General features: G+C 36.2%; 1 protein-coding gene across 6 annotated transcripts in view; it reads right to left on the bottom strand.

Annotated features, from left to right (window-relative positions):
* The window catches only part of VPS13B (vacuolar protein sorting 13 homolog B), a 459,420-nt gene that overhangs the window by 175,141 nt on the left and 270,522 nt on the right, over window positions 1–13,757 (bottom strand). For all 6 annotated transcript variants that reach the window (XM_065627245.1, XM_065627244.1, XM_065627248.1 and 3 more), the window contains exon 30: window positions 9,881–9,992. In XM_065627245.1, the coding sequence (XP_065483317.1) occupies window positions 9,881–9,992 (112 nt within the window). The remainder of the gene's footprint in view (window positions 1–9,880; window positions 9,993–13,757) is intronic.

Here is a 13,757-nt window from a genome sequence, read left to right as displayed (position 1 = left end):
CTTCCTAGGGAGAAGATGACAAGAACTGCAACAACCTTAAAGTCCCAACAAAAAAAACCCCAAAACTATGCATAACAAGTATTCATTATTTAAAGATTAGGAAATATCAAGGCAAGTAGTACAAAATATTGAGCATTTCAGTATGTAAAATGATGACAGAATATAATGAAAAAGTAAAGCTCAAAGAATTTTTGTTTAGTTTGATTTTATTTTGATTGGCTTCACTATAATAGGCTTCATCACACCAGAATTGCAGGTTTTGGAAAAAAAAGAAAATGGAAAAAATTATGTTAAACAGCACCTCAAACCAGTACAAACAAAGGAAATCCTAATCTCTCCTCCACTCAGTCACCATAAACATATTACAGATTTCAAAACTGAAGTTGTATGAACTTTGTTTCAAGCTCCATATATATCACATAGCAAATACTAATTAACTGTGTTAAAATGGTATTTGAGACAGCAAGAAGTATCAGGAGACCAAGGAAAGTCTGAGTTCAGGGTGCTGTGTATCTTTAACTCGGCCTTGACTTTGCAGACCATACGGTAGTTAAGATCACCCACAGCTGAGAAACCTTTTTATAGAACAAAGTGTAGCATGCTAGCACAACAGAGAAAGCAATGCCCTTGTGAAAGTTTTACAACTGCTATTTACTTCTGACCTTAAGCTGTTAAATGATGGCATCTTGATTAAATAGTCAAAGAAACAGAGTACACGCTACAATAAATTATATAAAATATGTTATTAAACACTTTGTAGACTCCTTTTTTGAAGGGATGCTTCTCTCATGTATGTCTCCCAAGTTCACAGCTAAACTGTCTGACCTGAGAATTTCATGACCTGAACCCACAGGTCAATTTAAAGGGAGTCTGAAAACCTATTCCCAATTTAGTTCCAAATCACACACAGGTGCTAGTGAGAACGAGTTATACCTGAACAACAAAACAATCCATAACCACGCTGTAAACTCAAAAGCTTTCCCAGAAAACTGAAATGCAGTTGCCCTAAACACTGAGACTGACATCTTCACTCTGCTGCAACTCCACCACTTAGCAAACGGACTGGGGTGAGGCCAACAGCCAAAACAAGGCTTGACCACAGGGCATGAGGTTGTTATCATGGTATTTGCCGGCTGGAGTGTGTGTTCAAGTCAGTCACAGCCAGCCAGGCACGGACCTGGAGGAGACCACCACGCTGCCCTGCGCTGCTGGAGAACGGGCACAAGGTGCCCGAGCTCCGAGGTTCTCCTCAGCCCGCCTCGCCACCACAGCCCCTCCCAAACACAGGAGCAAGTTCCCATCATCTTCCAGGGCAAACCTGAAGGAACCCTGTTTGAAATCTCTGCCTGCCTCTGGAGCAGAACTTCTGCGCACACATTAAGACATCTTTGCAAATCTCCATAAAATTGTTTCCATCCCTCCTCCCCACTCCTCCTCATGAAGGGCCGGGATGCTGCTGGCACCTCTGTGCAAACACCTCAGCTGAGGCACGAGCAGGGCGCCCAACTGAAAGGAAGAATTTTGCAGACAGATGAATATTAAGTTCTCAGAGTAAAATTGAGAGTAACAGTAAATCATTGAGGAGGGAAGTTATTTTTACTATTATTTTTTATTTAAAATGCACGCATTGTTTAAGGGTTACTAGGAGACTTCAAAAAATAACTTTAACGACTTCACAGATTTCACCTTTGCTCTGTGTGAATGAATTGATTATTCCTTTGAATTCATTCTTTTTTGACATTTACCTGACATTTTTTCCCCTGACATTTTTAATAAGGTTTCCAAAAGAACTGCTCCGATTAACAAATGGATGCTTAAATGACACAATATTTCAATTTGCTTTCTATGAAGAACTGCACAAAGAAATTAAAAATTAATCTAAGAATCAGATAAAAAAATTCAGTGCTACTAAGTGAAAGAGAAAATACAAAGTGGGTATGTGCATTGAGCGCACAGTGATTAAGCTGAAGAATTAAAGAGAACAAATGAAGTTGTTGAAATGCTTTTCTCATTATGAAATTTACTTTATTTTGCCTATCACGTTATAAGGAAATGTATTTTAAATATTGCAGATACCAGTAGAACTCACAATTCAAGAAAAAATAAGACTGATAGTTATAGTTGAACATTTCTGAAGTTGAATTCCAAATATAAATTTAGCTTTGAATAGCTTTTGGTATTAGATAATTAACAAGCTACATTTCTGAAATGAAATGGGCAGTTCCAGCTGTTATTTTACAATTAGTTTCCACTGAGGGTTTTAAATTAATAACTGCTGCAATAACCTCAAACATGCCAATGTTAATTAGGAGTGGTGTTTCCATGTAATGCTATCCATATATATGAATATTTTACTGGGTGAAAGGTCTAAGTAGACTTTTTTTTTTTTCCTTTCTACTAAAGATAGAAGAAGATAGAAATGTAAAGTGGGAAAGGACTTTACTTCCAAGCCCTATTCCAGAGAGAGCCGTAAGATTCTTATGGAAGATAAAAGATGACTTTCCTAAGGTCCTTATGCTAAAAAACACGAGTTCAAGTACAGTAGTAAAGGACAATATTGAGAACTCGGTGATTAGTATGAATATTTTGTTTTATACCCCAATTCAACAACTAGTAAAGCTAAAGATTATTACACAAAAAGATTTCATATGCAAATTAATTGTAGAGAGAATCTTATTAAAAAAATAAAACGCACATTCTGAGGAAGAAAAACATCGTGGTCTGAAATATGAAAAATTAGAAAATAAATTACAGGGACAAGTTTAAAATATTCACTGTTACAATTTTTTTGCCTTAACACAGGAAAAAAGGAACTGAAAATGGCAGTAGTGTGACTCTGTTTCACAGCTTCTATGTAATAAGGGAAATACCTCTCAGCGAAATACTAATTTTTTTTCCTAAAAGCCTGAAAGTTATTTTCTTACATGACATTACCTCTGCAGTTTTAAACATTTTGAAATTAAAGAAAAACTGCAATAGAGATTTTACGATGCACTGTAACTTTTACTTTTTCTGATTCCCTATGGTACATATGCATGTTTTAATAAGCTGCTCACATTTCCATCCAAAACTATGTATTCGTACATTTTTTCACTGATTATCTTTGTTGCCTTTATTCAAGGAAAAATAAAGAAATTCAGGTTAGCATTAGCTAATTCCTTGTTTGCCTATCAAATAAGCTTCAATGAAGTATTCGAAAAAATAAAGGAACACAGAAAATATGTTATATTAGACCCTTTATAAAATAATCAACTCTTAAAATGAAATTATTCGAATTAGGTGCATATACTGGGAAACATTTAGTTATCTGGATACTAAACTTCTAAGCAAAAAAAAATATTTTTTTTAACTGTTAATTGGTTTGAAAAGGAAAACAAAGAATTAATCTTTTTGCTCATACTACAGTTATAGAAAATCCAGGCTTTTTGTAACAGTGATTTAAACATATAGTTTTTTGAACATAAATACATCCCACAGTAATTTAATACTGAACAAAAAATATTTCTGAAGAGAAGATGCCTATAGATGTGGGTGCTGTTGAAAAGTTTTGAAAAGCATTTGATTTTCCAAACCACATTTGAAAGAAAAAACAGATTTCCACACAGACTGCTGGCTACATATGTGCTTCTTGCATAACCTCCTTCCATCATTCTTTCCTTCCCCTCGCTCCAGCACTATCAGCACAGACACACAAAATTGTTTATTACTCCTTTTTTTAAACTGAAGGATTTTAGTTAACCAATTACGGACATTACATGATTATTACAAGCATGTTCTAGATAAAGTTGCTTGAAATAAAGATAAATAGCAGATATTTTACAATAAAAACATCATTGTTTTGTTACTTATAAGCGTTTGAATGATAAAAACCAGTGGGAAACAGTAAACTACAAGAATGGAAAACATAGTAGATTAGATACATTTCTAATAAAAAAACTTGTGAAAAGTTTTAGGAAGAAATACAAAATAATTTACAGCTTTTCATGATTAAACTCTTCACGTGTAACTTTTTTTAAGGGGAGCGGTGGCATTTAGAGAATTTCCATTTACATTCTCAAATTGAAAACAGTCTAAGGACAGCTTTATGCTTTGATCTATGAAAGATCTACACACGAAAATGACCATGGAACACTCAGACCTGGACGATTAAGCTTTGATGTATGACATGAATGAAACCCTTGGATCTTAAAAATGATGAATCCAGAGCGTGGACAACAATTAGATTCTTTATTGGCCAAGCTGAGGAAAGCTTGTGATTCTGTTCACCTAAACTTCCAGGACTCAATAGTTAGTAATATTTATGCTGGACTTTCCAAGCAAGGCCTTTCCACAGCCGCCTCCAAACGTTCTCTGTGCGCTCTGTATTTGTGCTCTCTGTCAGATGCTTCGTTTTTTTCTTAACAATATTTTGCCTCAAAATTACTTTATGTAGTCATGGATACTCCCTAAAATTCTATTAATTAAATGCTTCATGTCAGAGTTTGCTAAAAACAGCCATGTTGGGATGACTGGCAATTATCTATATAATTGAGCGGGCAATTTGCACAGCTTTCGATATAATAAGGTCCTTATCCCAGTACAGAACTAGAACTAAATGTCATCTCGATTTCAACTCTGTTCTGCTTCATATTTCAGCAGAACCATGCGCCTACTTCCTCCTGTTTTTCAGTCAGAGAAACAGAACTGCTGGGCCTTATGATGAAGTTTTCTCAGCCATTTTCCTACTGACACTGTCCAGTTCTGCTGGCAGCTCAGCACAACTAGTGCTGTTCGTTCTTATAAACCCCCAACATACGCAGCTTCCTTTTTAATTCTGTCCTTTTTATGCCATGTTTCCACTGACTAAAAGTGTTCAAGGATTTTAACTATGCTCAGCTTAACTGCACTAAGCACTGTTTGTATATACAGGAAAATACTGTTGTAATCTAAAAAGGTGACAAAATTATTTCACACAACGTGAGATTATTGGGCAGAAAACTGGTTAAGATGACTACAGACACATCTGACTAGTTCCACTTCTTTAAAGCATTGTAATGTATTCATGCTGACATTCTACATTAGCTACTTTTAATAAAAGAACTACGGAAATGACAAAAGGAAAACACATGAAGACACACAAAGAAGGAAACGTGGCTCATGGAGCTACCGCAGGAGATGCTTCTCTGTTTGCTGCAGCCATCTCATACATGGAAAAGGATCTTCTGGCCTGGTGCCCTCACAATTGCTTTATACCCATCAAAAGTCTGTTATTTTGACAAGTGATTATTAAACCGATCTAAATAGTCTGCTAGGTTTATTGCTCGGAGAAAGACTTGAGCAACTTGATCTAAATTGCTCAGAGTAGGAAGCTGGACTAGATGAACTAGAGAAGTCCCTTCCAACTGAAATTATTCCCTGATTCTATGCTTCCTTTGGATTTTTGTAACAGTATCAGCCATGTAACTGCTTTTAGCACTCTCCATGTTGAACATATATACTTTTAAAACACTACAGCAGAAGCATACCTTTGATGTTAGGCACCAATGAATCCCTAGATCAGAGAGTCTTATGAAGACCTTTAGGAAGAAACTTCAGTTGGAATTTTTATCTTACTAGACACCAGAGAGCTGAATGAGAGCAAGCCCAGGACTGAGAAATGCCACTTTTTGCCCCCAAAGAGGTTCTTGCTTTTTCCTGTAGTTACTGCATTTATAAATGTAATTTCTCTGACATCAAATAACTAGCTGACTTTCACCCTATCAGGGCATTAAGAGGATTTCCCCATCTCAGCACTCTTTCCTCCCAAAACTGCTAGACCTTCTCTGTTTTGTGAGATGTATTTGAGCATGCATTTGGCCACTTCAAAAGTTCCAATGAACACAGCATGATCACACAAGCCCAGAAATGACCACATCATCTTGTTTTTCTGCAGCCTGCTGAGTCGTCTCCAAGCAGCAGCCCCCCTAACCTCAAGTTTAATATGATCAGGTAATTAAAACCCACAAAAATGTGGTTTTCTCCTTCTCTGCTTAGCAGAAACTTCACTTACTCTGACTATCTGACTCCTCCAGAGTTCTAATTAACTGCTCTCCCCTGTCTTTCACCAGGCTAGGCAGCTGCCTCACTTGCATCCTTACCCAAAATCTCCTTTATTCTGTTCCTTGGTCCCATTCTAAAGCCTTGTGGTACCTACAAGAGTTCTGCTCAACAGAACTGGCAGTTTCTTGATGGGAACATACAATTCTGGTCATATTTGTTGAAGAGAAACACACCTTAGCTGGGGTTTAAGAAGGAGAAATTAATGAGAAATCATTAAAACAAACCAACGAACTCCTAGGATTTAGGAGGAAAAAAAAAATGAAAACAAGAGATTGTCTCTTACTATGACAGGCTAAAAACGTGTCACTGTACTTCTTTCAAGAGCCCTATATTTACTGTTATGGTACATGCATCTTTGTTTACTGTGTGTATTAATAGTCTAAACTAAATTAGTCTATTTTCTACTGGATGAAACAGTTATTTTTAGACTAATTTTTCTATGGCACAAGAAAACTGAAGTTACTATGTCAATACATTTCTTTCTGAATTCCGATAATCACCTGAAAAAATATTTGTGCCCAAACTTTTGGGGCACACTATTTTTCGAACATTCCGTTTTCAATTTCGTTAAGCAAGTAAGCTATCTTCCCTACGATATAGGCAGAGTCACTTCAGCTTACAGGCTGGAAGTGGCCCAGTTTATTTAGTATGACCTGCAGCCACACCAGATTTACCTTTCATGCACGGGCATTCTCTTAATGATATATGATCACATTCAGCTTTTCATGTATGAATTTATGGCAAAAATTCAAAAGACATTTGGAAATTCCATTCAGCCTTTAGACATGAAAAAGTTTCTCAGTCTCTCCTAAAAGAACAGTTTCTAAATGAGAAGCAAAAATCCTTCTTTCTCATGAAACACTACAAAAGTGACATTAATTGCATGTGGTTGTAGTTCAGACCTAAACAGAAGACTGTTTAAACCAAAGTGACACCACAAATTAAGTTTGTATCCCCACTCCAGAAACACTGTAAAGACAGTGGTTCAGACAATGATTTATTTTCTTTTATTCTATTAAAAGCAGCAGCAGCAAATAAGAGGAGAAGAGAGGTTGGAAAAAGAAAGAAGATGACATGTTGAGATTATTAGAATGCTGTAGCAGCTAATTCTTCAGGCTGCTGTAATTTTTTTTTTTTTTTTTTTTGAGTCTCTTGAGCTGGATATTGTACACTTGCACCTCTGTTGATATGTACTAAGAAATCTCTCACCAAAAATACATGTTACACATTGTGTGTGTTTGCTTATTTTAGTACTTGATTTTTAAGCATTTTGTATTAGCTCCAGTTACACATTTTTGCTATCTAGTACCATCTGCTCTGGGCAGGTTAAAAAGGGCAAATACTGTATAAGTTTAAAAAATCATATTTGGAGAAACAAATACTAATATCAGGCCTATATGTTAAAAATATCCCACTGTTTCGGTTCGGGTTTTTTGCATTTTTGTTTTTGTTTTTTTTTTTTTTTTCTTTCAATACAGACCTGCCCTAACAATACAAAAACCTGTACATTATCTTATTATCTGAAGAAAAACTGACTAATGGTGACATTAACTCCACACGCAACTCCACTGGCCTAACAGCGGTGACTGCCACATAAGAAAAAGAAGAGCTATCTTCAACCACGTTTCTGTAACTACAGTATGTTCTGGATCAAAGAGTATGTAATTAGAAAATGCATCTACTTTGACTTCGAACTGGAATCTTAATATTTTTAATTACAAAAATATTGATTCATATTGCTTGAAAGTGTTGAAGCTTGCTTAGACAGATCAAAATAGTAACCCTCTTCCCAAAACCAAAAGACCACCCACTACCAACTTCAATATCGTCTCATAAAACTCTGCAAAGTAACTTGACACTCTGCCTTGACGTATTTTAAAAACACTAAACCTAGTATAATTGGATGATTAAAGGAACAAAGATAAGACTAAGTCATTTGACAGCTGCTGAGAAATTGGAAGAACGGTCACTGAAGCAGTTAGAGGAAATTACTGAAAATGGCAGACATTTCTCAGAAAAAGCCACAGGAGGCACAGTGTGGAGAGACTGGTCACAAAGAAGGCAGTAACAACCAGATGGAGATGTCTGTGGCCCAGTGCTTATTTCTGCCTTACACATTCGGTGTCTTAATTTCTAAAGGAGGACTAGAGCATATCGTAACTGTATAAAACTATCAAAATCAAATACACACTGCGCAAACCTAGTCCGGAGCACTTATGTGTATAAGACCCAGATGCCCGTAATGCAAAAGGGCATCAGAACCTTTAAGCTATTGAGTGACTTTTAGTTTGAAAAGCACGGAATTTATGCATTTCAGGTAAAGCCACAGATGCAAAGATATCAGACTGAAAAATGTAATTTGGCACAGCTTCATTGAGTCTAGATGTAAATCACATCCCTACTGCTGCTCACTCATTGATTTGTAACATGCATACACTGCACAGTTCCCCTAGGTGACAGAAATGACGTTACGGAAGCTGAAACTCGTAGATTTGACTTTATGATAGTGGATTTTTCTGATACGTTTTTGGTTGCTGTTGAAGAAGAGTGGAACCTACATTTCGTTCTGTAACTCTCAAAGCAGAATCAGATGGGAGTCTCCAGGGACAGGGAGGGCAGAAGCAGGAAGAGCCTCCAGAAATGCTGGGAAGATCTTTTACCTGTGGGCACACTGAAAGCTGGCTCAGGCCCTGCCACCTAAAGCCACTGCTGGTGCCAGGCTGAAGATTTCTTCCATGAAATCTCCACAATGAAACAGACACAGCACTCAAAAAAACCCCCAAACAAACAACAAAAAAACCCCCATGAAACAAAACCAAAGAAACCAACCAACCTACTATAACTAAACGTACAAGCAAAAAAACCCAATTTAAATATTTCCACATGGAAATATGGAGAAAAAGGCTTACAACTTCTAAGTGATCAGAAGAGTCTCCTAAAAATCCTAGTCTTGATGAAAAGTAAAACTTGCTGTCATTTTCTAGGCAGTAAATGTTTTACTGCTGGGAAAAGATTTTGATGTTTGTAATTTCTATTGAAGAGCACTATGAAGTAGTTAAAAATATTGCCACATCTGAAAAACAGACCAACGGGAAGTATAAGACACTTGTTCATCTGTATTTCTGTGACTTTTCTCACTTGGTATTATTTGCAACCATACTTTCATGTCTGGCAGCAGTGCCAACTCTACTAAGGATCATATATTACTTTTATCACGTTGATTACATATGTTCACCAGTTTTGCTGCCTATATATGATTAGTGTGGTTTGCACATACTTAGTGACACAATCCAGAGCATGACATTTTCACAGAAAATGTGTTTACTGGGAAAGAGCTCCTTAGAAGTTTGTGTTCCTTTCAGCTTTGATCTACATGACATCAAGAATTCTACAGCTTGAATATATGTTTACCATTTAAATTATTAAGATCTATCTCCTTCACACTATATGGCTACTGAGCATTTTGGTAGTCACAAAAAATTTCCTTTTCTCTTAGGTGAACTTAGTAGCAGCTGAATAAAAGAAAGCCCTTTAAAATGTTCTCATCTGTGAGCTTAAGCTTCATAGTGACTTGACATTTAAATTCTGTTATTCATCAGCACTTCACAAAAGAACTTGATTTGTCGAAACGGAGAAACAAGTGAAGAAAATCAGAAAAACCTGTTTTTGAATATCAAAAGATTGTACGTGAAAAGTATTTTTACAGGCTGCATGTACCCGTTTTATGGATCAATTAACTTATCCCAAAATGAATTTTTCTGAGACCATATATGAAAACCAAAACTCCTCCCCCAACACTTACTGATAAATGTCTTTTCTGAGCACAGCTCTACTAAGAGGGTTGTCAGCCTGAGGAGCCATAGAGACAGATCCAATCTTGAGAACCAAAGTGTCTTCTTTAATTGCTGGATTAGCTGTAGTTAGAAGAGAAAATATGTGGTTGATTAAAAGTCAAATGCACATGGCAGAAACGATGAAAAACTATTTATTAAAAAAATACAAATAAGAATACCTGCTAAGGATTCAGCTCTGCCCAGGAGCAACAACTAATGCAGAAAAAAAAGGCGCCACAAAATCATTATCACTGCTGTGTTACACAAAAGATAAAACTATTGTCATTTGATTTCCCCACCGAGTTCACAATTAAATCCTGGTCTCTGACTTCCCATTTTCTCTGATGCTTTTTTTTTTGGTCCAAAATGATGTTGATCCCACAGACTTCTTTGTAATCTGTTTCTCCAATAATTATCTGCTGAAATTTCAGCATGTAAAGCACTCCGAATCATGCACCCTTTTTAATATGGCCCTAGATCTTTCAGACTTAAAACACTGCAGGATATTACAATGTAATCATCCCAGTAGCATTTGGAATGGGTTGCAACACATATGAGAAGTTCAAACAAAAGGACTGAAACAAGAGAATCTGAAATCTGACACATACAGAAAGAACAAGACTTAGTACTGGACAGTAAATTGCACATCAATAACAAAATTACTCCAAGAAGAAAAATCTCTGCTTTCCACTTCATCATATTCAAATTTCAGCCATATGTACAAATTCTTAGTTTTAAAAGCAGTGGTCACATTAGATAGAAAATCAAAATTCTGCCCAGAAAAAAAACCTGCACCACATTTCTTGCAATAAACAAACTCTGTGAACTTTCCTTACAGGAAAAGACTGAGTCCACTGCATCTCCTTCTCAGCAGACACAGACATACACTAAGGATTTGGATAAGCTTCTGCTCAGAAGACTTCAGAGTAACTAGGAACCTCCTGAGAACATGTGATGCGAGCTCAAGGAGTTCATCATCTGAAGTGAAACGGTTCACTTCAACACCAGCGTGACATAGAACAATGACAGCATGATGTCACAAATTGCTGCCACATCCAAGGAAATTCAGCAGGACTCTCATATATGGGTTTTGAAAACAAAATGATAGTAGCAGAACAGCGTTTAAATATTTTACTGAAGAGTGAAATGCTTGGTGTGGAAAGAACCACTGAAGTCTATGAACTTAAAAAATAGCTTCTCCAGACCTGCTAATGTTTGGTGAATAAGCCACCATGCTTTGCAGCTATACGTATATACATATGTATATTTTAAAACAACTGTAGGGAAAACCACCATAAACATGCAGCAAAGTGGTAACACAAGTTCTGACACACAACTGAAGCAGAACTGAAGCAGACTTACTTAAAAGAACCTTGTCTACTTAAAAAGCAAAGTCAAATCCTTTAGTCCCCGAAGCAGAGCAAAACCATAGAGAGATGGTTTGGTTGCCAGAACTAAGGTAGATAAATTAAGCTGACAATAAAATGCTGTTTGTGACTACATCTGAAACCGTATTTTCAACTTTTAGATTAAAAAAAAATGAGTAAGGCATTGTACTAAGTATTAGAATTCCTGTCACTGTACACTTAACGTGTCGGATTTTTTTTCTGATATATAAGAAGGAGGGAAGGCATTAAATATACTTCAGGTTATAACTGCAACTTAATTAAGGGGCAAATGCCTTATTCTGAGAAGTGGTTCTTAATAAAATATATCTTAGGCTAAGAATTATAATTTGTCTCTGACACTTAGCAAAGCAAAATACAGGGCTACTGCTCATGGCCTCTATTAGGTAAGTGTTGAGGAATATTTTCAAAGCTGGGTGTGGTTCTTTTTTGTACAGCTTCCTGTAGGTCAAGGAATCAAGTCAATCTTAAAACAGAAAGAATTATAGAATTAATATTTTCAGCTGGTTTCTAATAAGTGGAAATCTGAGTCACGATTTAGGATGATGAATTCATATCTCCATTCATTAACCTATGAATTCTCCCATTAGCTTTTCAAAAGATGGGAATAATGTAGTTAACAATCACAGTGATTTTAAATATTCAAAAATTTGAGGGGGGGAAAGGTCTACACTACATAATGTAAGTTCAATCTAGGAAAAACTTACAGACCCAACTGTAATGATGTTGTTCACAATCTCACTAGGTTTTACCCACTTATCTCAGTCTTCTGTTTGCTGAGCTAAACACATTATGCTCTTAATCCTTCCTTGTAAAGCTTCTTCTCCAGCACTTGATTAACATTTGTGGTGCTTTTCAACATCCTCTCCAGTTTTATCAATTCCCATTTTTATAACACAAAGACAATTGCACATGATATTCCATCATCTGCCTGACACAGAAGTAGCTACTGCCCTTATTTCTTTTCACTAGGTCCACTGTGACGCTTGAGCTGTTTTCAGCCAGTGTTGCCCAGGATAGTCCCTCCAGTCCTGAAGATCCAGTCTGGATACATTTTTTCCTTGATATATAACTTTTGCTTTAGAAGATTTAGTATATTTTTAACAAGCAGTGATGTAAGCACAGTGATCCAGATGCAGAACCTGTAGAGTCCCCAACATTATCTTCCTCAGGAGATTCTTCATGACATATACTGATGCTAGCAGCAATCATTTTATATTTACTTTCAGATCATTAAATACCAATTTCGCTTATTATTCCCAAATGACCTTTTTTTTTTTTTTTTCTTTTTAAGACTTCTAGTTAGCCATTTTTAATCCATTTAACATTTCCACAGATATTGTACTGGGATGTATTTAAGTTAGAATACCATGAGACACAATGTCAAACTCCTTACAAAAATCTAAGTAGATAAAATCTTTGCAAACATATTAGCAACTTAGAATTGTAACCATAATGAAGAATGGAAATCAGATGTGCTTAACCAGACTAATTTCCCATAAGAGTATTTTTATTATTGTGTAACAAATACCTTTATTAACTGAATCGTGTAATAGAGTTTTTCCTTTATGTTCTCTGAGAGCGAGCAATAAAACCACCTGTCTTAATTTTATTTGAATATCACACTTTTCATTTTTCTAGATACACCTTCAGCTGCCTAAAAACTGGTCTTCTAAGGCATGTTAAAAATTAGCCTTGGAAGACTAAGATCCCTGAGCAGAAGTTACACAGTCTGAGTGATGTGAAACTGTTTAATAGTAAGCAAGGACAGACCATATGTTACAACAGACTTCAAAGTGGGGAGTCATGCTCATGTGACAAGAATATATCACTGCTACAAATGCAGGACATACGTTTATTCAGGATGCCGCCTTTTCTTTTTCACTATCGACAAATTTGTCTTGTCCTTTCTAGTAATTCCAGACATTTTGATCATACTAGATATTAAAAAAAAAAGTCCCTATTGTCCTCGAACCACCCAGTTGTGGATTTTCCCTGTCTTTCCCACTTCTCATCCTTTTCCAATTGCCAATTTTCATTTATAGTGTTCTGCTATGCAGTATTTCTTGTTTCTATTTGTTCTATATTGCTTTTATTTATTTAGTTGTCTTTACTTCATCACTAAGTGTGGGCTGCTGGCCAGAGCTTGGAACACCACCTGATGTATTAACAAATCAAACTCTGAGGGACAGTAGCATTGCCTGTTGCGTGGGACAGAATGCTGCCCGCAAGTCCACCACAAAAAGAAACGTTAATCAGGTGCTGCTGGAAAAAACATAAACCCAAAATGTTATAAAATTGTGTGGGTGTATTAATGCATGCGTGTATGTAAATTCCACAGGAGAAAAAACATGATTTTGATTATTTCATAGTGTTTGTGTACCACAGTTCACAGTTCAATAAATGATGAATGAGGTCTTATGGCGGTGTATCTCTGCAA

The sequence above is a fragment of the Caloenas nicobarica genome, chromosome 2, assembly GCF_036013445.1.
Source record: "Caloenas nicobarica isolate bCalNic1 chromosome 2, bCalNic1.hap1, whole genome shotgun sequence".
In the NCBI taxonomy this organism is placed as follows: Eukaryota; Metazoa; Chordata; class Aves; order Columbiformes; family Columbidae; genus Caloenas; species Caloenas nicobarica.
Note: the sequence above shows the minus strand (reverse complement) of the source record. Positions and strands in the feature narration are given on the sequence as shown.